Genomic DNA, 26,165 nt, shown 5'->3' on the forward strand with positions numbered 1-26,165 from the left:
GGGTGCAAGGCTATTCAAAGAAATCCCTGCTCCTTAACCCGGCTGCACCTGCACTTGTGTGTTTGATAAGGAAATATAAGACGAGCAGGCAACTGGCAAACAACTTGACCCCCGCCCCGAAACTGTGGTGAGGCAGAGAAAGGCTGCCCAGCCGACCTCCCGTGCCAGAAAGCACCGGCACAGCGTGGAGAGCGAGGGAGAGGCGCTACTGCAGGCGACACACGGGCTTTTTGCGCGCCAAGAGCCTTCAGAAAGATGGGGCGTGGACGGGGGGGGGGGCTCATTTCCAGCTTTGCCAGCGTGGCTCCTCGCATTCCCCAGCTATGGCAGACGAGCAGCATGCAGAGCATTCCTGCCTCACTCCATCCCGGCTCGTCGTAGCTGCAACCAAGCCGAGCGGCCGCCTCTTTCTCGTCCTCCCCTTTTGGGCTGACGCGCTCGGAGCGCGACGGGGAGGAGCCATGTTGGGCTTCGCCCTCCGACTAGGAAGCGGCGCTCACCGGGTAGCAGGACAGGGAGAGAGGAAGAGGAAGGGAGGAAAGGAGGCTGGCGGGGCCGCGGGGAGCGCCTTCCCCTTATGCACGCGCCAGCTGAGGCGGCGGCGGAGGGCTTGTCTGTGGCAGGGAGGAGACGGAGGCGGCAAAGTCAAAGATGGGCTCTGAGGACGTGCTTCGGCAGACCAGCCGGCTGGCCTCTTCCAGCGCCCTCTTGCAGGTATCCGTCGGCGGCAGAGGACGGAGGCGAGGCGGTGCTCGCTCAGCCCTAGCCTCGTCCCTTTCCCCGGCTTCTCTTCGGTGACTCGTTTTCAGAAACGCCCTCTCCACCCAGTCATGGATGCCTCTTCCCGCAGTTTGAATTGCTTGCCTCCTCTCTGCAAGAGGTTTGCGCAACGGACTCGCTGGCCACCCCTGTGGCTTGGTTGCGTTTGGTTTGCTTGCTTGCTTTTGCGCCCTGTCACCTGTTTCCAGCTCCAAACTATTAGATGTGCGTGTGTGAGAGAGACATCCACATATCTTTATTCCCTCGCAGAAATGACCCTTCGCTGGCGATGACACATTACCTTGCTCAGTGGGTAGACTCAGCTGTTGTTGGACCTCAGCTCCCATCATCCCGGACCGCTGGCGCAGCTAGCTAGGGATGATGGGAGTTGTAGTGCAACAACAGCTGGGTCCTTCAGTTTGAGAAACACTCTGGTAGAGCCTGAGACTCTTAATCTCATGGTCGTGGGTTTGAGTCCCACATTGGGAAGAGGGCTCCTGTCTGGGGGTTGGACTAGAAGTCCCTTGTATGATCCTGCATAGGATCCACACATTTGCTTTCCATTTTGCATTTGTGGTCGTGGAAGAAATGAGGCATGAATTTTTTGGAGCCGCACCCAATGGGCGTATCTCCTCAGACAGTATTGTCTCTGTACGGCATTGCCATACTGATCACACAAGGGTGTTTTTCACCATATGTGAACAGGACTATTGGCTTCCCAATAGTCTATTGGACTGTTGGTGTCCCTGTACAAGTACACACATGTATAGTATGGACATGCTCTATACATGGGGTTTGTGCAGCCTCCTTCACATGTATTTTGGAGCATCTTTCACAAAAGTGCCTTCTCTAGGGATAAGTAGTATTTGTAAAATGTTCTTGGGCATCAATTTCCCAGCAATGCCCACTATTTGTTGTTAGAATAAATTCAGAAAGCTGTGAGTTCATGCGATTCAGTTAACTGCTTCAAATAATTTGTGACTTGTGGCAGAATATGTGCATAGGAGAGAGCTGTTAATCAACAACACAAAATTGTGTAATTTTATGGCTTTTCCTTATACAGTGGTACCTTGGGTTAAGTAATTAATTCGTTCTGGAGGTCTGTACTTAACCTGAAACTGTTCTTAACCTGAAGCACCACTTTAGCTAATGGGGCCTCCTGCTGCTGCCGCCGTGCCACTGGAGCACAATTTCTGTTCTCATCCTGAAGCAAAGTTCTTAACCCAAGGTACTATTTCTGGGTTTGCAGAGTCTGCAACCTGAAGCGTATGTAATCCGAGGTACCACTGTATTCATGTTTGCGTTGTTTGCTTTCTGTATGTCTCAGCATCAATAAACAGATTATTTATTTAGTGTTTGGTTCCTTGTGTCTGAGTAAGACCTAGGTTAAAATTCCCACTAGGCCAATAACGCTCACAGAGTGACCTTGACCTCTCAGCCAGACCTACCTTAGAGGGTTGTTATGATGTTAATAATGAGAGCCACGTACATCACTTTGAACTCCTTGAATGAAAGTTGGGTTATGAGTGCAATAATAAAGTGACTTCCATTTCAGGAATGCGGGTTTTAGAAGCCTCAAGTCACAACCATATATATGCACACGGTGGAGACCATTACCCCCAGGACTAATGGCATCAGGTAGATTTTCACTGGGATTGCTGCTGGACAGGGAAGGAACAAATTTCTCCCTATACTCTTCAGTCCTGAGGAAAATCTGTTCTTTCCTCACCTGCTCTAAATTAAAATCAAACCAACCCTGATGTGCTTTCAAGGGATGTTCTAAGTGTCCTGCCTAGCTTGGTACTGAGAGGAACATGCATAGAATTTTTGTAGTTGTGTAGTCTACATGGCTGTCCTCCCATGCTCAAAATTATTATACAAGAGAAAAGGTGCCTATGTTTTCCTAAGTTTGAGTTATGCTGCTGGTTATACTCTAGGTTGGAATGTGGGAAGACAGGGCCAAGTTCACACAAAATGCTAAATCATGATTTAAAGTTGCAGATCATGTGGCTGGGAGGACGAATTTTGATTTTAGTTTGGTTTTGAAGAATCTTCGCTTAGTGTTACCTATGAACCAGAGCTTCAGTGGGCCTAGTATAAATCTATCATATTGCAGCCTTAGTGTGAATGGCTGAGGTAAAATTTGTATTCAAGACTTCCAGTTTACATAATTAGTAAGTTGCTCCTTGAATCTGATTTTGTTTACATGAGTTGAAAGCTGGTGTAAATTTATTTCCTGTTTCACTCTATTTTTATTATTTTTTTTACAGATACTGTTCCGCCTCATTACATTTGGGTTAAATGCTTTTACCCTACGATATGTTTCAAAGGAAATCATTGGCATTGTGAATGTAAGGTAATAAATAGTAATCTGTTTCTTTTAAGGTATGAGTGATTCATGATTCCAAATTACGGCAGTTTGTCTCACTATATTCTGTTCTATTTGATTTCTTTTTAAACCTGGGCAGTGACAAAGTAAATTACTCCACTTAACTTTTTGCTTGGCAGGGATGCTGCAAAGAGACATTTTGAATGGTTTAGTTGAATTAATGTCTGCTGTGTTGTCTAAATGCAAATTTGAATTTGTGATTTGGTTTCTTGGACAAATGAATTTCCATCCTCTAGTATGCAAATCTATAGTACTATTGAGAGTGCTGTGTTTATGCAGTAGTTTATGACTTGGGTGGAGATTCAGTAATTTCTAGTCTTTCTTGAAATATGATGTGTGGTGTGTACCTCTCTGATTTTTATTATATTCTCATGGTGTTCTTCTGGGGCGGGCATTCCAATTCCACCAAATGTTAGTTTTGAAACGTACAGTATATCTATTTTTATTGAAAATCTCATCTGTCTTCTGGACTGCAAAGTTCTCTGGTTTTTCTTTTCTTTTCGCTAGCAGTGAATTGAAATATTGAAGTTGCTTGCATGCTGTACTATTCTTATGTTGTTGCTGCTGTTTTATCTTGATGGTACTGTTATAACAAAGCCAATAACAATTTGAACATATAAAAAATAATTGATACAAAATATACTGCTGAAACATTTGTCTGTCTGAGGCAGCAGTATAGTTTTGCATTTGGTGATATGTTACTGTAACTGTTGGCATTCTCTGCCCCCAACCACTTATAAGGGGCAAACAAAATTTGGATTGGTTGGTTAACCCAATCTTCTGTGCTGTTTATTATTGGAATTATTGGAAGTTTTTGTCTCGTTGACAGTTAACCTTGTACTGAAATTACTCATTTTCCTTTTTAAAAAACATTTAGGCTGATGCTGCTTTATTCTACAGTTGTTTTCTTAGCCAGAGAGGCATTCCGAAGAGCTTGTCTGAGTGGAAGTACAAGGAGAAACTGGACCAAAACATTTAATCTTTTGTGGACAATGTATGTTTAAGTAAGACATTGGAATCCTCAAATTAATTACTCTCATTAGCTCACTCAGTTAACCCTTCCCCCATTTCTCCTCTTATGTCTAAGGACATAGTAAAAACAAAAAACTACCATCCTAATTTATTCTGGCAAGGGTTTCACCTGTCATCCTGGAGTTCATACTTGCATTTTCAAAGATTCAAAGCAGATGTTCCACTTGCTGTAGCAAGCTTTATTCTACAGCAGGCAGTGGATATAGGATACATTGGCTCATTTGGCTTCCTACATTTTAAGGGAACAGGTAGGATGCCTGGAATGACAGGTGACCATCCTCGTTTCAGTTTGTAGCACTTCTGATAATCTCAGAAAGGTTAAATCCTTTCGAAGTGCCTGTTTAATTTATTTGAGTTTTACATGTACTTTTGAAAAGGTAGGGCAGCCTCTTGCTTTCATACCATGAATGAATCAAAGAGTGAGCACTTTAGTTTTTTGGTTTAGTTAAGGTAGAAAATGGAATACTTACCAGTAAATAACTCAGTGCCTATCTAAACTGCAAATGAAATATTTGAGCTTATCTGCTGTGCTGCATTTCTGGGGATTTAACTCTTGTTTCATGAGAATCCAATGCATATATTAACTACCATGTCTACATGAAGCAGAGCTGGGGCTTGATGTAGCTTCTAAGTCTGTGTGCAAAAAGCTGCCCTAGATCAATGGAGTGGTTGGGGGTTTGTCAAATGGAAAAGTGTAGATTTCTTGAGGAATTGGGCATTTGTATCGGAAAGTTTTTAATGTTTTATGGTGTTTTTATGTTTGTTGGAAGCCGCCCAGAGTGGCTGGGGCAACCCAGCCAGATGGGCGGCGTATAAATAATAAGATGGCTGATGAATTTCCCATGCATTCTAAGGGGTAGTATAAGTAACTTAGAAGTAGCCTATAAATACAGATGTACAGAAAACAGATGAACATATTTTTGATGTTGATTTTATTTGGACTGCTGGCTTTCAAAACATAGAACAGCTCATTTATAAAAACTGCAGAGAAAAGGACAACATGTGATACTGTCTAAAGGACTCATCTTTTCAACTTTCATAGAGTCCCCTTGGGCGTGTGTTGGTCTATATTCCTGGGCTGGGTCTGGCTAGATATACTTGAAGTTCCTGATGAAAATGCTGTTCCTTACTACAACTTTGGAGTGGTTGCCTTTGGTCTTTCCGCTGTGATTGAACTTCTAGGTGAACCTTTTTGGGTTTTAGCCCAAGTACACTTATTTGTAAGGCTAAAGGTTAGTAAAATGTATGCAGCATTGTTCTTGTTTGGGTTTTTATTAATGTGACACACACACACACACACATATGGACTGATGAATGAAGCAGTGAATCGTTTTTTTAAAAAAAGCTGTTTAGTGTTTGTTTTTAAAAAAGAGCTAGTTTCACTCTAAATTTGGAGAGCATGATGTACAACAATAAAACATTTTTTTCATTGTCTTATATTAGGTATTGATTTAGGAGCTGATATAAATAATTTGTCTGACTTGCACACAATGCTAAACCATGGTTTATTTAACCATGGTTTAGTGTTGTATTCAAACCTTGCTCAGCAGCTTAAGTATGGCTTGTACATGTCATACTAAACTTCACCTCTTATGAACATAGGCTTAATTGCAGAGACTATTTGTCACTATTCACAATTAAACATTCTTAAAGATGTTTGAAATCCTGATCACAAGATTTTTGAAGCCAACACATGTAAGAATTACCATTAGGAACATGGTATCTATGTCTAACATGCTTTTTGTATATTCTTTGTAGGTAATTGCTGAAAGTCTCTCAATCATTTGCAAATGCTTTTTGACAGTTATTTTAGTAGTTACGTATCCTCACTGGGGGCTTTACATCTTTTCTTTGGCCCAGGTACGATTTCTGCCATTTTTACTATTGTCTCTTTGATCTGATATAATAATTTTAGTTGAAGAAATTAACATTATTTTTGCTATAGCTTCCATGCTTTGGTTCCTTCAGTTTTTCATGGAATGGATAAAAGCAATGTTGCAGTTCACACTACTAGTACCTCTATCCCAATATTAGGCTAGCTTAAGATAACGTCAGATCAGGGGCATAGTCATACACAAATGAACTTTTATTCAACAAATGTTTACTTAAAATCGACCCATTATACATGGTTCGTAAGGCTGTAGCATAGATCAGTTTAAAGTCAGTTGTATTTCAGTTAAGCATATAAAGAAAATATTATTTTGGACTGTTAGGCTGCAACGCTTTACTTGCATACTTTGGCGTAAGCCCCAGTGAACTGAGTAGACATATATAGAATTGTGTTGTTAATTTAGGAGGGAAAAAACTATAAGAAGCTGACCTTTTTCTGGTCAATATAAGTCCCCCACAAAAACTGGTGTGGAAAGGATCAGGAATGAACTTGTAATAGAACTCATGAAAACCCTGGCTCTAATTTTTGAGAATTTTCTTAATTGTATTAATTTGGATTAATGGTAAGGATAAAAATGCAAGAAGTAACTACAGAGCCTGGATAGCTCAGCTGGTTAGAGCATGGTGCTGATTATGCCAAGGTCGCAGGTTCGATCTCCGTATGGGACAGCTGCATATTCTTGCAATGCAGGGATTTGAACTAGCTGATACTCAGGGTCCTGTCCAACTCTACAATTCTTTGATTCTATGAATTGCAATACATAAACTGAGCATCAAAATACCAGATTGTTCATTGAGCATCTTTGTGATAACAGTCAACAGCATGTTAAGCTCCTCTACAACTGCTTGTATCTCAGTGCTTTGATTTAGGACTGCATGTCCTTAAAGGCCTTGTGAGAACTGCACAATCACCTGTGTTCTGTTGATGAGGTTTCTGCAGTCTGAAAAAGGCCCACTGCAGTTGCAGTTTAGGCAGTCCCCACATGGAGGCGCTGGTTCATGCAAACAGTGCCAGTGCTGTGAGGCCTTAAGCCTGGGAGCTGCCATCATGTCTGAACTGGAGCTGAGTACTTGGCAATTGAATTTTACTGGTATTTATTTTGTTGCTGAAGTGGAAATGCTGCAATAAATGGTATGCTGTGTAGCTAATGAGATTTTGTTCTTGCAGCTTCTATATACCAGCGTTCTGGTTTTGTGCTATATAATGTATTTCATGATGTTTCTGGGTTCTCCTGAAGCAACCAAAAAATCATTTCCAGTTACTCGTATGATATCTATTTTACCTAATTTTGGACAAGATGAGGTACGTAAAACAGCTTTATGTTAAAAACCAACTATTCATAATTTTGACACAAGAAAAAATGATGATCATGTACAGCCATTGTCCCAAGTTAATTCTTATAGTGAATCTCATTATAGGTGGCTTGCTTAGTGGCCATCAAATCAGTGCCATGCTGCCATTTTCAAAGTCTCTTTAACAGCATTTCCCCTGTTAAATTTTATTGCCTAGAAAAAATAATCCATGCTTTCATTCATACAACAAATACTTTTCTAAAATTTCATACCTCAAATGGTCTATATACAGACTTTGCTGACTGACTTTCATTTAGAAGCTATTATTCCGGTATTGCTTGCTGGTTGCCATCAATTTGTTTTTGATTGATTTTATGGTGAAAAGTTTTTAGAATGTTGGATTGTTTTGATTGTTGTTAGCCGCCCTGATCCCAGCTTTGGCTGGGGAGGGCGGGGTATAAATAAAATTTATTATTATTATTATTATTATTATTATTATTATTATTATTATTATTATTATTATATTTCTATTTCCAATAGAGTAGCCTCTCTTCACCAGCTACTCACAATTTCCCATATATAATTTAACAAAACCATGTGTGGATTTTTATGAACAGCATATCCCAATATTCTTGCATTACATTTATAAGTCTCTACATAATTTATATTAGTGTGTGGTCCTCTTTTTAGCATAGCATAGCTTTTAAATATATGTATTTATATTTCCAAATTTCCAAATTTCTCTAGATATTAAAGTTCCATGTAATTGTCGTTTTTAAAACGTTTTCTTAGAATGTTAGATATAGTGGCTATTTTGATTTTCCTACATCTTTTGCTATATCTTGCTGCCATTTTACCACAGGTAGTGTAATTTCTTCTGACAAATTCCATAATAATACATTATTTCTGTGAGTCAAAGCAGAAATGTTTAAAAGAAGCCAACACTCTGGATGAAATAAGGTTTTTCTATATACACATTTTTACTCCATTACGTTAAGCCAAAATATTATCTCAAAAGGAGCTTTACAAACCTTTATGCTTAAATTAATATTTCAGCTATAAAAATACAGTATCATCCACAGTATTTTGATTATATGTGCCAGATACATTTATAAAAGGCGACCTGCATGAATTGAAGATGCTGACTCGTCTGGTGCACAATACATTCAATAAATTGTGGAGCAGAGATTAAATTCAATATAGTTAAGAAATCCATGCATGAAAAGAAATAAAGGTCCCGTTTTTCAGCCTCTGTATCATTGAATATATTAAGGTGAAAACAGACCTTCTAACTTTAATGGAACTTGACATTGCTCGGTTTGCATAAAGTTTGTAAAACTACTCTGAAATATTTCAGAGAGGAAAGGGCTGAGGTGGAATGAACTACTGTAAACTAGCCTTATTAAGTAAGAATACAGTTTCAGCTACTCTAATATTAGATTTAAAATTTTCCTCCATAGAATTCCTATTTACATAACCAAAGTATTACATTTAAATCTCCAGAGACTATTCTTGTCTCATAGCGCAGTAGACATATTCGACCCTCTTTTGTCTATAGCTGATCCTAGCTAAATCTTCCTTAGTGGGGATGGTATTGCAGGGAAGTGAAAGAAAATATTAACAGTGTATTGTGATAAAAAGCAGCACACTTGACTTTTATGAAAAAGCATAAATTATATTAAATGGCAGTGAAGTATAGCTGCTTTGGTTGCTTTGTTAGGAGTTTTGAAAAACAGCTTACATACTTGTGAAGGAAACTAACAGAGCAGTAGCCATAACATTAGAAGGAATTTCCATATTCTGTACGGAATTATTTATAATGAGTATTTATAAGAATACATTTCTGAGACCAAGCTGCCTGGATTACTTTACTAGCAAAATATTAATTGCAGTTCAGAATAAGAGAAGGAGAGTACAGGATTACATAGCATATTAGATTGTATTCTTGAATTATATATTTGATTAGTTATAAGATTAATTGTACCTAACCAGATCTATAATATAATGCAGCAGAAAGTTTACCAGTCAAAACTCTAAATAGCAACAATTTGCCTTTTTTCTTTCTGCAAAGAATATTTCTAATAATTGCATGCTTCTCTCTTTCATGTACTTACTCAATTACAGTTGATATAATAAAATGCAAGCTTCATCAAAACTGTTTTTCAGAGTAAAGCTTAATGGTCACAAAAATATTGAGAGTGATCAAATACCAACAAGCAATTATCATTTCGAAAAGCATACTTGGCTAGAAACCACTTCGAGCAGACTTTAATATCAATATTTTTTTGCTTCCTGCCATGGCATCAAGGTATAATTAGGCAACTGAAATAATTTAAATACCTTTCACTTCAAAAGGCCTTGTCTTACAAATGTCTGTCTGCTTTGCTTATCAGAAAGCTGAAGCTTGCTGTTCTGAGATATGTGTGTGAGGAGTATGTAACTGTTCCTATCTACAAAGTCAAGTGATTTTTTAGTTTGAATTCTTGGTGCAAAAATGTATGCTGTGTCTGATTTGGATGATGGAGCGCTGGTATTGGAGCTGAACCAACCATGGCTTTGAGGCGGTTAGCTATCGCCTGCCCTAATTGTGCAGGGAATTTTGTGGCAGCCTGGAGGGCCACAGTGTAACAACTTGTGGGCTACAGGAAACTTGTACAGCCCTGAGCAGAGAACCAAAAGGTTATTGGGTTTGTAATTCTGAGTAGCCACCTCCAGTCAGAGTTCTCACGGATGATAGTATTGTATGAACTGATGCTCCATGGATGCAGTTCTGCTGCAGTTGCCGTGATGTAGCATCTCCCAAAGTGCTGTGATTGTAGAAATCATGATGGGAGTTTATACGTGAAGCCATTTCAACATAATCCTTGCACCTAGAATATGTCTCAGGGTGCCATGTCAAGGTTGTTCACCTGTGCAAACCAGCAATAGATAGTATTACGTGCATGTTGTACACAGTCAACGGTCATATTGATGTCGTAGGAGTATTAATTCCTTCAATACTTCACAGTTATTTTATATCTATTTAACTTTCAGGAATTTGTTAACTGGGAAGAGGCTAAATTGACATGGAGTTTCTTTAAGCAATCATTCTTGAAGCAAGTTTTAACAGAGGGTAAGTATGATAGCCTCTTCCGCATCCATTTAGCCCCTTTCTGCAAACACCTACCCCCAATATTTTGCGGTTTCCAGAATTGTTTGTTTTATAGCTTGGGCTTAGACAGCTAGGAGAAATGTGTTTGTTGTTGAAAGATACCAATTTGGTTTTGCATATTCATTGGAATGTGAAAGTTGTAGATAAAATATTTAGGAAGGCATATACTTACTTCGGGTTTTCTCCTTAGTCCTTCATGCTGTGGTTTCATTGTTAAATATTCCAATGTGCACTGAATGCTTAGTGGAATTGTGTCACTATGGTGAAATGATGACATAGTATGTATATAATATTGCTTTATTCATCTGGACCAACAATTGTACAATTGGCACTTGTAACCTTCAGTAAAAGTTTATTAGCACCTCATAATCATTATTGGACTTGGCTCCGAGCTGATGTTGAAACAATAATTGATCAGATGTCTCTAACAAAAACTGTCTCCCCCTCCCTTTCCCCTCTCAAGTATCTATCACCTGAGATACTTCTCAGATCATTCCTAGGGTTCTAGTTCCACAGCTTCAGAAGTTTTGTCATAGTAAAGTCGTTACATTATTCACTTTGCTTAGATCTTATTTTTCAACTTCTTTTATTTTCTTACCTTGTTACATTTACAAATATCTACTGCTCCAAAATGCAGGGCTGTAACAAATGCAGGTGGGGATGGAACTGCTGAGAAGCAGATTTTGGCAAAGCATTAGAAAAAGTCTTCTAATGGGAAGAGCTCTTTGACAGGGGAACCCACTGCCTTAGGAGGTGGTGAACTCTCCTATACTGGAGATAATTAAGCAGAAACTAGATAGTTATCTTTCAAGGATGCTGCAGTTGCATCCTCCTGAAAAATCCTTTTAAAACAATTCTCCACCAATTAATAAGAGAAGGAACCACATTTGAAAATTATATTTAAAAGGTTTAGTAAAGTAGATTTGAAAAAGAAAAAAACACCAAAGAAAAGGGAGATAAATCCTTATGGATAGAACACAGGCTTTTTGCTGCAGGTATTTATCTTCTGAGATGGTCAAGGTGTGTTTTATTAGCATCCGTCCTTTCATTCTATATTTTGCAGCCTTCTCAAGTGCCTGTACTTCCTAAAGTTCATTTGATTTCCACAGCTGGGCTTCCTTTTAAGAGCAAGCAGGTGGGCAGACTGCCTACTGTGTGCCTGAAAACTGTTTATTTGTTTTTAAAGTGATGCCTTTTTTACTTCTAAAGAAATAATCAGATATATATATATATATATATATATATATATATATATATATTAAGATTAGAGGAAGCTCTTCCATTTAAGACAAAATCGGGAAGTGTACTGATGTCTGCAGCCAACTTCCCCAGCTTCACAAGTGTCAGTTAAAAGCTATGGGGAAGATATCATGTGGTAACGTCTCCTATGAGATATTTTGGAGTCAGGAAATGGAGGCTGCAGAATCCTGGAGAAATCTGCAGAAATCCTAAAGAAATTCTGAAGTACCTTGAGAACGATGCAGAAAAAAATGGAAGCCTCTTTCGCAGGAGAAAGGAAACTTTTGAGAAATTGGAATACAAGATTCAGCATAGTGCTATCCTGCGCTGCGGATTCTGCATTGAGCAGGCTGGGAGTAAATGACCTCCAAGATGGCTGCCGGCTCTTTGATTTTGTGATATTGAAAGGCAGTCACTGGGTCCGACATCTCTTGTACTCAGGATAAGTTTGAAATTTCTTGTTGTGCAACCGCTTGTAAGTATAATAGAAGGATAAATAAATACTAATATTAAGTATTACTTTCGTAGGTGAACGGTATGTCATGACGTTCCTGAATGTGCTAAATTTTGGAGACCAGGGTAAGCAAGACATTTTTTTACATCGCCTTGGTTCTTGAAATTGGGAGAAGCGTTCTTGGCTTACTTACTGTGGCTTGTTTGCAGCAACCAGCATGCTTTCATGCTCTCCTTTAAACCACAGTTTATTCATGTGAATAAGGCCAGCAAATGGTAATCTGATTCCACATTCATTTAGAAATGTGGTACGTCTGCAGATGAATGGCTATAAAATAAGTGCAAAGGCGGCAGCTTTCTTTTTAATTTGAATATGGAAATGCATTTAATTATGTTTGGAACTTTAAAAGTGATTTACCTCTTCTGCTAGTGCAGGGCTGTCCAACTTCCAAGAAACTGGCAGTGATCTACCCATTGTTGAGCTTTTTTTTTGGAAAAGCTTCATCAAAGTTGTTGAGCTATTTGAGGGGAGGATGAGCCAAAGTGGTTGGATCGACCAAGGGCATCCCGCGATCGACCGGTAGATTGACCTCTTGGACACCCCTGTGCTAGTGGAAGCCAGCACAAGGACTCTTGCTAGTGCAATAGGACCTTCCATCATTCTACCCCATGTACCCTTCACACCACCCTTTCTACCCCCATGTACCCTTCACACCACCAACTCCACTCTGGAGGGCCAGGAGAACCCTCAGAACAATGCATGGGGGGGGGGGCGCGGAAAGAGTGGGGAAATTGTTTTGTTCTACATTTGTAGAAATGTTTCCACTGGAACGGTTGCCTTAGTGCTGCATCCATTTAATTTTCCCCCCTCCTTCTTTTAAACCAAGCAATAATTTTACTATTAAACACTTAATTAGATGTTTCTGTTTGTTTATAAGGAGTGTATGACATAGTGAACAACCTTGGTTCTCTGACGGCTCGATTTATATTTTTGCCAATAGAGGAGAGTTTTTATGTTTACTTTGCTAAGGTTCTGGAACGCGGAAAAGATACCAGGTTTCAAAAACAGGTAAATTAATCTCATTGTTTAGTAGTCTGAAAATGTACATTTAAAGCGAAGGATAAATAACGTTTACTGATTTAAAATAAGTATATGCCAACTTTCACTGGGCATTTTACACAAATAGAATAATTCCTGGGGTTGGAGCCAATGTTGTTGATGGGGAGGAGGCTATTTTCCCCTGCTTGCCCCTTTTCTTCACTTCCAAAACATCCCACACTGTTTTGATGGGTCCTCTCTACCCGATTTGGGGATGTGATGGGGGCTGCAGAGGGAAGCGTGAATATATGGGGGTGACCTTTTGTTTTCTGCTGACAGAAGCCTCCTCTAAACTAAGAAGTTTTCTGTTATCAGGGTACCATTGGATAAAATCCTTTCAAAATACTAGGTTTGACAGATAATTATGGGGGATAAAGTGAGAATAAAAGTTAATTGTGCAGCCATTATCAGAGATAAGTAGATGGTAAGGTTATGGCTGTTGTCTTATTTGTTTCATTTTTTAAGAATGGTTTTTAATATTTTTTTTTTCATAAGTAGCCTTGAGTAAGATGTATCATAGAACGAGTATGCATGTTGAAATAAAGAACTAAATAAAAATAATGGGTTGTATTCAGCGAATATCTACTCACAGTAGAACTGTTGAAATTAAATGTTGGTTGAGTACAAACCAGTAAATTTAAATAATGCCGTGGTCCTGGTGTGTGTATTTGTCAATCTACTGAAATTATATGGTTGGAGGGGTCTATGGTTTAAAAGAAGGACTTCGGGAAACTGAAGAATGTGTATTTGAATGGGGCTTACTGTGGTTAAAGGTAAAAGTAAAGGTACCCCTGCCCGTACGGGCCAATCTTGACAGACTCTAGGGTTGTGCGCCCATCTCACTCAAGAGGCCGGGGGCCAGCGCTGTCCGGAGACACTTCCGGGTCACGTGGCCAGCGTGACATCGCTGCTCTGGTGAGCCAGAGCCGCACACGGAACGCCATTTACCTTCCCGCTAGTAAGCGGTCCCTATTTATCTACTTGCCCCCGGGGGTGCTTTCGAACTGCTAGGTTGGCAGGCGCTGGGACCGAGCAACGGGAGCGCCCCCCGCCGCGGGGATTCGAACTGCCGACCTTTCGATCAGCAAGCCCTAGGCGCTGAGGCTTTTACCCACAGCGCCACCCGCGTCCCCACTTACTGTGGTTAGGAGTGAGCTATTAGTGTCTAAAGAGACGCTGTGCCTATTTTTAGTAGAGAAGCTAAGGTATGCTCATATATCTCACAGGAGGGTATTGTAAATAAAGTATTAGATGAGTTTAGGATCAAATGTTCTCGTTAAGCATAGTTTTAGTTCAGGAACTATATTCTGTATCTATATCATACAGTATGATCCCTTTTTTTATATTGTTATTATTTTCTGCAGAGGTAGAAGTTGCATACTGTTGTGTAATTTACCAGAAGTGTTTAGTGTTCTTGGTTTTCTCTGATGCATTAGAAGCTAGTTTTTGTCAACCTGTTTCCTTTGTCACAGCAGATTCTCAGGCATTTCCTGATCTTCTATTTAATGAAGGGTTTTCTGCAGATTAATTAAGTTTTGTCTGGAACTTGCAGCACATTTGATATATAAATATGGCTACTATTGAATATGTTCATACTTCTAGACACAAATAGTCTACAATTATTATTGAAAATTATTATAATTTGCCTTTAACTAGCCAAGTAAAAATAGTGAATTGTAAAATCTAATTATTCCACATATAAGTTTAACACAGTAATCTGGCATATGTTGTTTTGTTTTGCCTATTAAATGAATGCAATTCTTTTTTAGGATGATATCTCCATGGCAGCAGCTGTATTAGAATCACTGTTGAAACTAGTGCTTCTGATTGGCCTAACTATTACAGTTTTTGGTTATGCATATTCCCAGTTGGCACTGGATCTTTATGGAGGTTCAATGCTCAGTTTGGGATCAGGTAATGTCACATCGCAGCTGCCTTTCTGAAAAGTAGCTTCATAAGCATCAAACATTTTGTGGAAGCCTCCTCAGTTTGCTTTTCATACATGAAAGTACTATATCCACATGGAAGAACTAACACAGAGAATCCGATCCATTCACATTGCATGCCCTATGATGTCTGTTTCAGAAACGGGGCTTCTCCTTGTGTTCGGAAATTTCATTATGTATAGAGCAATATAGGATGGTTGCAGTATGACATTTTGCATGTCACTTTTAGTGCTGAGAGAAACAGGACATCTCTTTTCAGCAGTGTTAATCATTGTATTCTTGAGTACTTAGCCCTCTTGAAGATAGTAATCACTACAATATTGGGATATAAATGTTTAAAAGCTCTAAAAAGAAGATAAGATGGATTCCTCAAAAAATTGATCCAATACTGATTAATAGAGGAACGTTCATTTTATATATTATATTATATGCTGCTTCTCAGCAGAACCGGTCTTAGGTCAGGCTTCCTGGCATGCAGTTTGAGCTTTGTAGTTTTAAAAATTATCAGTAGAACAGTTAACTGGAAATAATCAGCAGCTACATTCATTTATTTATCCAGATAAACATGCATAAGATCAATCTGTATTAGCAAAGCTGCTATATTGTCTTCAAAAAGGCCTTTGAAACTGTGTGGCAGGGTTCCTAGTAAGAATTGTTGTCCTGTTCCAGTTAGGGGCGTGAACTCGCTTCAGAGAAATCGTGAACCCAGACTGAATCAGGCTGCTTTGGAGAGATTTGGTAGCTGTTTGAAGCAAAGCAGAAGCCCTTCAGATTGGTTTTAAGCTAATCAGACTGTTCCTGAACATCCAGGCCTAATTCAGAGGCACACTGGGTCTTTTAAAATTCACACTTTCCCCCCAGCTCCCCATATAAGCAAAATGCCAGGGAGGGAAGGAGGAGGAGCTTTGAGATTGATAGCACTATCAAAAAATAGAGAAGTAAATAAAATTTCTATCTCACCCTTCTTCCCAAAGGAGCAGATCCCATCTTCACTCTTCCAATATCAATTTTAAATGCGACTACTCATCCCCTGTGCATTTCACCAATTTCCCCGTGACATCTCTCCTCTCTCTCTCTCTCTCACACACACGCACACACTCACTCTCTGTTAAGCAAACTCAAAACTTAAAGTTTACTTGCACAAACATCCCTGCACCTATTTTTTCTGATATTTTGTAGGCTTCATCCACTCACAAACTGCTACTGTTTCTGTCAGTTTCATCCTATTCTGTGAATAAAGCAAATAAGCTGTCAGTGCTTATTGATTCTCCCGTTATAGTCAATGGGATGGCATGAAGCTTCACGTTTTCTAAAGTGAAGTTCTGATTCAGCTACAAAGTGAAGAGTGTCCTCCAAAGCAGTCTGAACTGAATTGACTCACTTCTTGAAGTGGCATTGAGATTGAATTTTGTATTTGGTGCATGCCCCTAGTTTCAGTCAGAATTGGGTACAGTGGTATCAGATGGAATATACTTTTTGTGCTTCCATTATTTATTTCAATAAAGTACCCATCTAGAAGTGATAATTCATCATGGTTGAAGTGAAAAGGGAGGAGGCCATGTGCCCATTTGAATTGTGAAACCAGGTGACTGAGTGGAAGGTAACAAAGCAGAAGAAAGGAAGGTCTTCTTCCTCTCTTGAACATATATCAAATTTTGCAGATTCCAAGAGTGATATGGGGATGGGGAAAGACATGAAGGAGCTCTCCAAAGTATTGGGGTAATAAATTACTCCAGTCTCCCTCATATTGGTTGGATAAATGCAACAAAAAAGGGCAACATTTTCTAGACTGGGTCTTAGAACTGCTTGTCATAACCCACCAGAAGAGTGGCAACAACCCTGGACAAAATTCTAAATGTTGTCCGTGACTTAGTACAAAATGTTTTACTGTAGGTGATTTCCGACTAAGTCATGCTCAGAGTATGAAAACAAATGGACCTTCTCAGAGTATTACTAACATTGGATATTGGCCATTGTGCCTTGCTGCTCAAGTAACAGTAGGGATATAGTTTGTTCTGAGCATGATTTTTTTTAAAAAAAAATTACATCAATTGCAAGTTGACAGTCTGATGCTGTTATAATTCATTAATGACATGTTAAATTGCATTAATGCACAGATCTCAGCAATGAGGGGTTTCCTTTTACTAATCTTCTTGTCATAATATTTTCTCAGGGCCAAGTCTCCTGCGTTGCTATAGTTTATATGTCTTGCTGCTTGCTGTTAATGGGGTAACAGAATGTTTTACATTTGCTTCAATGTGTAAAGAAGAAGTGGACAGGTGAGTTTAAAAAGGCCATAGTTCCATACTATTATTTAGCTTTTCTTTGATTTCATGTAACTTTGTATGAGGATATTTTATATAATATACACCTCAGAATAATGTGCCTGATAACTGCTTGCTGTGTCCCATTGCTAGAAAATGTAATGATATGAGGAATAAGCGCTTACATTTGAATATCTTATGTAGTTGGGAATCCTGGGTACCTTCTGAAGGGTGTGGGTTATGATTCTTGAATAGGTATTTCTCTGAAATCGAAATCTGACTAGACTCTCCCATTCTTGCTTAACTGATAGTTCAGACTTGTCCACTGTCATAGGAAATGGGATTTAAAGTGGTGCATTCTATAAAAAGCATTGAAAGAATTCAGTAGGTACTAAAAAAATTCCTATGTTCAAATAATAATATACATTCAAGTATATGTACTTACAGATCTAGAAGTGTGCTTATTATTACAAGAGAGAATGTTGTTGCATTCAGGTCCTGTTTGTAGGTTTGCCATAGTTGGCCACTGTGAGAAACAGAGTGTTGGATTAAATGGGCCTCATCTCTGATCCAGCGGATTCTCCTTACGTACTTAGATTATTATTATTATTTATTGAATTTATATACCGCCCTATACCCAGAGGTCTCGGGGCGGTTCACATAATAAAATCAAAATATAAAACCACAAACCACATAATAAAAATAAAAACAACCAACCCAATTGTAATGATCTCTGGCAGGCAAGCAAGCCCAATAAGAAGTAATGACTCTCTGGCAGTTTTATGTACGTTTATTAACAAAAAGACACATCCAGAACATGGTTTCTTGCCTGCTTGCACTGATGATAGTTGGTCAGTCTGAATCATTGCCCCTCCCACAGCAGGAAGGATGCCAAACTCCCACCTTTCCCCTCTTGCCCTTCTGTTGCCCTCTTATCCAGTCTCCTCTTATCCAGAAAAGGGACTGAGAGGCTGCCCTCTGCACTTTCACTTGACACAGTCTCAGACCTCTGCTTATCTGCTGATTGCCTAGCAGTTCTCTGGCTGCCTTCCAACTCTTCCTCTTCTTGAGAGCTAACAGTGTCTTCCTCTGGAAGGGTAGTCGAACTGCCCTTTCTCGACTGTCAGCCAGTTCTCATCGGCAGTCTGTCCCTCTTAGCTCAATTTCTGAGTCTGACTCTTCTTCTGTGCACTGGTGAGCCACGTTCCTGACACTAATAAAGCCCCACCCCCAAACCCACCACATTTTAAAAGGACATAGGATGTCAATCAAATCAACCAAAGGCCTGGTTAAAAAGGAACATTTTTGCCAGGCACTTAAAGGTGTATAATGAAGGCACCAGGCGAACTTCTCTGGGGAGAGCATTCCACAGATGGAGCCACTGCAGAGTAGGCCCATTCTTGTGTTGCCATCTTCTGGACCTCTTAAGGAGGAGGCACACAAATAAGAGCTTCAGAAGATGATCTCAGGGTCTGGGTAGGTTCATATGGAAAAAGGTGGTCCTTGAGTTAGCTTCTATCTGACACAGCTGCATATTACTGGAGGGCACAGGTAGCTAAGAGCACCTATAAAGCTTGTGACATAGTTTCCTGGAGAGCCAGTGTGGTGTAGTGGTTAAAAGCGGTGGACTCATAATCTGGTGAACTGGGTTCACTTCCCCGCTCCTCCACGTGCAGCTGCTGGGTGACCTTGGGCTAGTCACACTTCTTAAAGTCTCTCAGCCTCACTCACCTCACAGGGTGTTGGTTGTGGGGGAGGAAGGGAAAGGGAGATTGTTAGCCGCTTTGAGACTCACTACCCTGATAAAGCGGGATATCAAATCCAACCTCCTCTTCTTCTTGTGGTTGGCCTCATTGTGAGCCATCTCTTCAGTGCAGCTCTTCAGTGTGTGGATTCTAATGCCATGCTCTACAGATGTCTGTTTGCTTGGGGTACCTTCTGTGTTGCAGTAGCTGAAGGATCTTTTAAGTCCCACCTATCTTTATAGAAATCTCACCTTGCTGAAAACAAATGTTGAGCACCATGCTGTTTTGAGATTTTGAGTTACATATTTAGGGTAATGCAATGTACTTTGCTGGCCACTGTCACTGCAACTGAGAGAGTGAGAGAGAGGTTTTTTTGTTATTTCATTTTAAATTTGCTTTCCCCCCAAGTACAATGCACTTTTAAGGCTGTGGATTTGTAAGATGTGATTAATTGGAAACTACAGCACCAGCAAATGTATCCTCTAGTGAAAGAGAGCATCCTTGAAGATGCTCATTACAGCATTCTAGACGAAGATCAGTACAATGTTGACTTATCCTCATTTATCATTTTCATGAATTAGTTATTAGCTCACATTTCCTTTACATGTGTGTCTTTGTGAACTAATGAAGCCGTCTGACGTAGTACAACTGTGTGTCAAGTAGAGATATGAACTCATTTGGAATAAAGTTTGGGATAATATGCAGGGATCTTGTGTCTTGGGGAAATATTTCTGCAAGTTAAATGTAAATGGAGAAGGGGAAGACGATGTTCTGAACTATCATAGAATTGTAGAATTGACAGGGACCCTGAGGGGCATCTAGTTCCATCCCCTTGCAATGCAGGAATCTGAACTAAAGCATCCCTGACAGATGGTCACCCAACCTCTGCTTACTTTTGTTTTGGGACATCCCAAGATACCATTATAAGCCTGCAACCACAGAGCAGAAAAATAAATATTGAGAGACAGTAATTTTAAGACCCTTGTCCTGCTCTTCAACATAATCAGTGTTACTTTGATACTAGCTGCTCTAGTTATCACATGTGTAATCTCACTGATAAACAATGTTCTCAAGAATTTATGAGCACCTCCTTTTAGAAATAAAACTTTGTAGCTATTTAACTGAAGAAATCTTTAATGCTGAAATGAGAAGAGATACCAAATAACCATTTAAATATACACTTGAGGTGTACATTTTTAGGCTCCAACATATGTATTTATGTGATTAGGAGTTGTTTTAAACTGTTTTTAATATTGGGTTTTTAATGATGTTTGTGGTGAGTGCTGTGGCCTGGACAGATTCCCAGGAACCTGACAGAGTTCCATGGAGGGCCACAGTCAGACTCCTGGCTTAGGGTTCCACAACCTTGTTTTAGAATTAGAAACCCCAGGTTTATGTGCCTATCTTTCCCCTCCCCCTTTCTCTGAGGTAGGCAGGAGGAGATCAGAACTTACTGTTTTTTTTCAGTTAAAAGTAGTTTAATCATGTTTAATCTTAACAATGGTATGTTTACCTGCCATTCACCTGATGTCACATAACGTCAAGTGATTCAGCTTGAAAGGAGTGCACAAGCATGTATTCCCAGTTCTTCCCTTCCAGATATAATGCAGCACTTTTAAAGTTGGCAAGTCTTTCTGTGGCAGCAGGTGCCCAAATTTACCCCTTCTCTGAAAGAACAACTACCAAGTTGGGGAGTGCAGTATTAAAAATATATATATATCAGTGTAAAAACATAATTATATTTAAAAACAGCTTATTGTGTCACTAAAATAAACAAACATGAAGTCCTTTGTAACAATATTAGATTTTTTTTGACTTAGATGTGTTTTGACCATTACTTGTTAATCTACATCTTCAGTGTCACAATAATCACAATTTCATATATAAAAATATTGAAAGTAATATCCTGCCTCTTTGCCCAATATAGTATAATAACATCAATGGTATAACAGTGGTTATATTTGTAAAGTAGACAGAAATGGAATGTTCAAGGTATTATGATTATGAAGAGCAGGCGGAAGAGATTGAATCTCTCTCTTTCTCTCTTACTATGTCTGGGCACTGCTGCTTTTGCTCAGATGGATACGTTGTCTGGTTAAAGAGGCTAGGGGGAAAGTGGACAACTTTTGAATGTCATATTAGTTCAGAAAATAAGCCAATCTATTTCTAATTTGGGGGTGGGGCCGGTGGCAGGTAGCTCAGCTTACTTTCTGAGCCAATGGCTGGGAGTTGATACATCTCTATTGTTATTTTCATATTGCAGATAGGAAGCTGGTATATAGTAGATCATCTATGGCTATCCATTGAGTTAATAGATACGGGAAGATTTTTATTGGTGACTTGCTGATGAGTCATAAACAAATCTCTTTAACTACTAACAATTGAGATTTAACATATATGCTACTAGATATAGGTCTGCTGCTCTTTACCATTGATAATGAATTTTCCTCCTCCATCCCATTCATCTTAGAAAGCAAATTGTCAGGCTTGTAGAAGATGAATACTGAAACCATACTAACTGTTCCTTTTTTGTTTTGTTTTTAGGTACAATTTTGTCATGCTCGCTTTGTCTTTGGTTTTTCTGTGCATGTCCTATTTCTTGACCTATTGGCAAGGCAGCATAGGATTCATCTTTGCAAACTGCTTCAACATGGGGATCCGAATCGCACACAGCATTCGCTACATCCACAACTATTTTGCACAGAGCCCTTACAAGCCTTTAAAGGGCCTCCTTATATCACCGTTGCTGTTGGTTGTTTATGTCATCTGCGGAGTGGCCACGGGCTTTTCAGAGGTGAGTAGTACTTTTTCTTTGTGCTCTTGTTCTGCCAGAACAAGTGAATAAAGTAGTCCTTTTTTTGCTATTAAGTAACCCGCAAGTTAGTTCCGGTTTATGATGTACACAGAGCATATCCACAGATATGCATAAGATATTGAAACATACCCACATGTAGAGAATTAATTTTTTAACGCTTTGAAATGTTATTTCTTTCTTTGTGTTATTTATTTATTTAAAAAGTTTCTCCAGCGCTTCTCACTCAGTTTATCATAGCAGTGCACAACTTATTTTTATGCACACACAAAAAGATAAAACTCATAAAGGTGCAGCAATCAGTAGACATGAATGAGTGAGCTGATGATTCAAATGCTTGGGTGAATAAAATTGCTGGTGGAAACACGAATGAAGGTGCTAATGAACAGTCTCTGAGGGAACACCATTCCGTAAAACAGAGTGACAGAAGTTTGCAGAACCTAAACTAGCTTTTATGTGATTGTTTGGCCTACCTAAACTATCTTATAAACACAGGGAGGCTTTATTGGGTTTTAGTTTTCACATTACTGTGAAGAGAATTACCGGGTCTGTCTTATCTCTGAATCGGAGCATGAACCGTAACTTAAAATAATATATTTCTTAAAACAGTAAGTTAACATTCTGTCTTTCTTTCTTCGTAGGTGTTCCTCTGCTGTGATAAAGGGTGGCTGGCCAGGTTAATTCACGTTGCTGTGGGAGCACTGTGTTTTATAGCAACTCTTGCCACTATATTCTTCACAGAGACCAAGCTGATCCATTTTGTTAGGAAACACATTTTGTCAAGATATACCAAAGAAGTGCTAGAATAATAGTGTACAAGCTAATATCTGTACAGTGGTACCTCTAGATGTGAATGGGATCCGTTCCGGAGCCCCGTTCACATCTAGAAGCAAACGTAACCCGTGTCCGCGGGTCATGTTTCGGCGCTCCGGTTGCCGCGGAGCACAACTTGAACGCGCTCGTCCCGAAGCACATTCAGCCCGAGGTATGACTGTATATGAAATGTATATATTTGCTATGGAGGAGATATGCAGAGAATTAAATACGTAACTACTATAATATACAGGTGATACTGTCCATGAAATGTACACAACTGGTAACAAGGTAATTCACAGCAATTTAAGCTGATACATTTGTTCAGAACTCCAAAATTATACCCGTGGCAAGCAACTTGGTAAGTTTACAGTGGAAGGTTACTGCTGCCCGGTATATGAATGCAAATATTACGCATAATCCTCACTTGCAGAAGCTAGTAGCTGGAAAGTACTGGGCATTACAATTGTGATGCTACACTAATGTCACATTGAACTGTAATATACTTTGGAGACTGGAGGTGCACATCACCTGACTGCTTCTTAACTCTTGACAGTTAGTTTACTCCCAAATTTTATTCTAATCCCAAGACACAAAAATAGTTAAGTACACTGGAGTCCAGCTATTTGCACTGGCCAGGGCAGAAGGTTTTTTTTTTTTGGGGGGGGGTGGATTTTGCTGTAGCAGCATGAGGCTGGTGCAGCAGAGAGATTGGATTAGGCCTATTTCTGGTAACAAACCAGAATGCCCCATTTGAGAGGTATATGCTGCTGGTATCTTTTGCTTACCTGCAGTTTAGGTGCGCCCAGCCAGGAGTTTGAGAGAGGTGGCGGCCCCCATGCCAGGACAACCATGCAGAACGTGGTGAATGGGACAGCTCTGCCTCATCAAAACACCCTTCAGTTTGCTGGATTGCTGTGTTTAATAGGTAGTTTGTCTGAAATGTCATGTAGCCATGCAAAATTGTTGTTGCACTATGGCGCATTTTAGGATTGAATTGCTTTACTTTATTGTGCCTGAGCCTGGAAGGCACTATAAAAGAATTTAAATTAATTTTTTTGCTGCCCTTATAAGATTATTGTAATCAAGACAAGCATCTCTGGCCCCTGTAAAAAGTGCTATTTGTAGCACATAGCAGCAAACCCCTTAACTACATTGGGACCTCTGAAGAAAATGAGATTTTTTTTCCATGTATTCTATATATCATGATTTACCAGTAATTCTTAAAGCAGTTGTTAGTAAAAATGGATAGAAGAGGCATAAAATAAGCATAGGAGAGTTTTCCTCGTTTAAAATCAGGATTTTCATATATTGATGCCTTAACTATTTTAAAAATAGTTTTGAGGGCTGCTGTAAGGTAATGTTTTGAAAGCCTTATAGGGGAACAGGAAGATTATCTGGAGAATTGGTAAAAACAAAAGCCAGGATACAGTATTACAAGTATATATATGGACAAATAAGGTTTGTTGTCAGTAAAACTGAAACTTGAAAAGTATTAAGAACATAGCTGTTTACTATAAACATCTCTTACTTTGTTTAACGCAAACAAATCAAGCCTAAAAGCGACTGTTCCTATTTCCTTCAGCTTGAGGTATTGCAATGTATAGGATTGCACTATAAAGGCCTCATCACACCTAAATTTTGAACAAGACTATAACAAGTGTGTGTGTGATATGGTAAGAATGTCAGCTGAATCATATTCTGCAGTATAATGAGACTATGGTTGAGGAAGTATGTTCTATGATTTACAATTAGAAAATGGTTCAGCTGTCTGTTTTGAAAACTAGACATGTAGGAGACATAATTTGAGGGTGGTCCATACAAAATTTGGGGGAAATTATTATTATTATGAATGAGTTAAACATTTGCTAAGAGAGTAGCATGTTGACAGATGCTGTGCATTTTTCTTTTATGGACTATGCTAGGGTATTTTTTTTAAATAGCCATTTTTACTGCATCTTGTACTGGGGAAATGGTTTGTTGTGTTAGTTTAAGGGGCACATCTAGTATGTGCTGTTTTGACAAATAGTACTTTTGGTATGTAGTTGTTTTTCTTATTGAAGAGACATTTTTCTGGCCAATGTTAGTCAATAGACTTGATTATTCTGCTGTTGCCAGGTAACAGTTTTTGGCCAATCTTAGCCTCAGGAAGTACAGAAGCTTGCTGTTGCTAGGTGAGATTCACACAGATCAGGCCTCAGCCTTGAAGAGTTGTCCAAAATGTTAACAGTTAAACCAAAAGGTTGTTGAATTGAATGTATTTTTTATAATATACGTTTTCCAGCATGTTCATGAAATGTTCCGTGGAATCAGGATTGACTTCTGTTCTCTGCTCATAAGTATGCATACATTGCCAATTCACTGTTTCAAAAAATGTCAGAAACAAATTAAAAGGTTTCTATAGAGTCAATGCCTTTTTTTAGTTAAATGTATAATTTGTCTCCAGAGTTTGCAACTGTTTGTTATCTGTATGGCAGGGATATGCATTTAATAATGCAGTAAAGTTGTAGGGGGCCAAAACATACCCGTGATTGTAAGCTGTGATTAATGAAAGCAAATGGGTCTGTTCCTTTTTTGTTGTTGGTTAAAATTGTCTGTCTATTGGGTTGCTGGATTTTAGAAAATCTGCATTCTTTTCACTGTAATGCTAAACACACTACTGAGCAGGCTTTGTTGAATGCCATGGGATATACCTCTGGAGAAACGTGCTTAAGACTGTGATGCAGGACCCAAAATGAGTAAAAAAAAATTAATGTTAAAATTAAATAAGCCCTTAAATTTGTACTTCTGAAAGAAAAACATCTTTGGTTGCTAACTTGGGTGTGTGTGAATGTAAAAGTGCTAGTGGAAAGCACACTCGGTAGCAAATGTCAATCAACTTGTGAGGCAGTTGCTAAATGTATGGTGTTGAAAGATGCTTTCTTCATTGCTATCTTTGACCCATTGACTCATTTGCAGGCACACTCTTGATTCTGCCTTGTAGGGTCATGTGTAGGCACTGCATGAGTTGTAATTTTGATTAATTTTCACATGTAATCTTACCTACAAAAATTCATACCACAGCAAATACATATCCTACAAGATAGACTAAACAACACAAACTGCCTCTCTGGAATTAGTTTTAACATTTCTCCAAAGTTTGATATAATCTGAAAATGTATTATCGAAGCTCTGCCTTATAAAACAAAAAGTTGGAATATTTTATATTCCGAAAGTGAAGGCAAGTCTGGTTCTATTTTCTTTCCTGTCTTAATTTTATTATAATAAAAAAGCAAATCTT

The 26,165-nt window shown here is 39.1% G+C and overlaps 1 protein-coding gene across 4 annotated transcripts; it reads left to right on the forward strand.

Annotated features, from left to right (window-relative positions):
* Nucleotides 1-443: 443 nt before the first annotated feature.
* On the forward strand, nucleotides 444-26,165 carry RFT1 (RFT1 glycolipid translocator homolog). Of its 4 annotated transcripts, none has more exons than XM_083429180.1 (13): nucleotides 446-714; nucleotides 3,030-3,115; nucleotides 4,026-4,142; nucleotides 5,223-5,412; nucleotides 5,939-6,040; nucleotides 7,239-7,373; nucleotides 10,397-10,475; nucleotides 12,282-12,332; nucleotides 13,145-13,275; nucleotides 15,075-15,219; nucleotides 17,425-17,530; nucleotides 21,805-22,054; nucleotides 22,714-26,165. In XM_083429180.1, exons 1-13 carry the CDS (start codon nucleotides 652-654, stop codon nucleotides 22,879-22,881), a joined length of 1,623 nt encoding a protein of 540 aa, XP_083285306.1. In that variant the 5' UTR covers nucleotides 446-651; the 3' UTR covers nucleotides 22,882-26,165. The 4 variants fall into 4 exon arrangements, with proteins under 4 accessions (XP_083285307.1, XP_083285306.1, XP_083285308.1 ...); XM_083429182.1 differs by having other exon boundaries at nucleotides 460-714; nucleotides 3,030-3,110; XM_083429183.1 differs by lacking the exon at nucleotides 3,030-3,115 and having other exon boundaries at nucleotides 460-714.

This window comes from Podarcis tiliguerta (assembly GCF_965153285.1).
Source record: "Podarcis tiliguerta genome assembly, chromosome: 2".
NCBI lineage: Eukaryota > Metazoa > Chordata > Lepidosauria > Squamata > Lacertidae > Podarcis > Podarcis tiliguerta.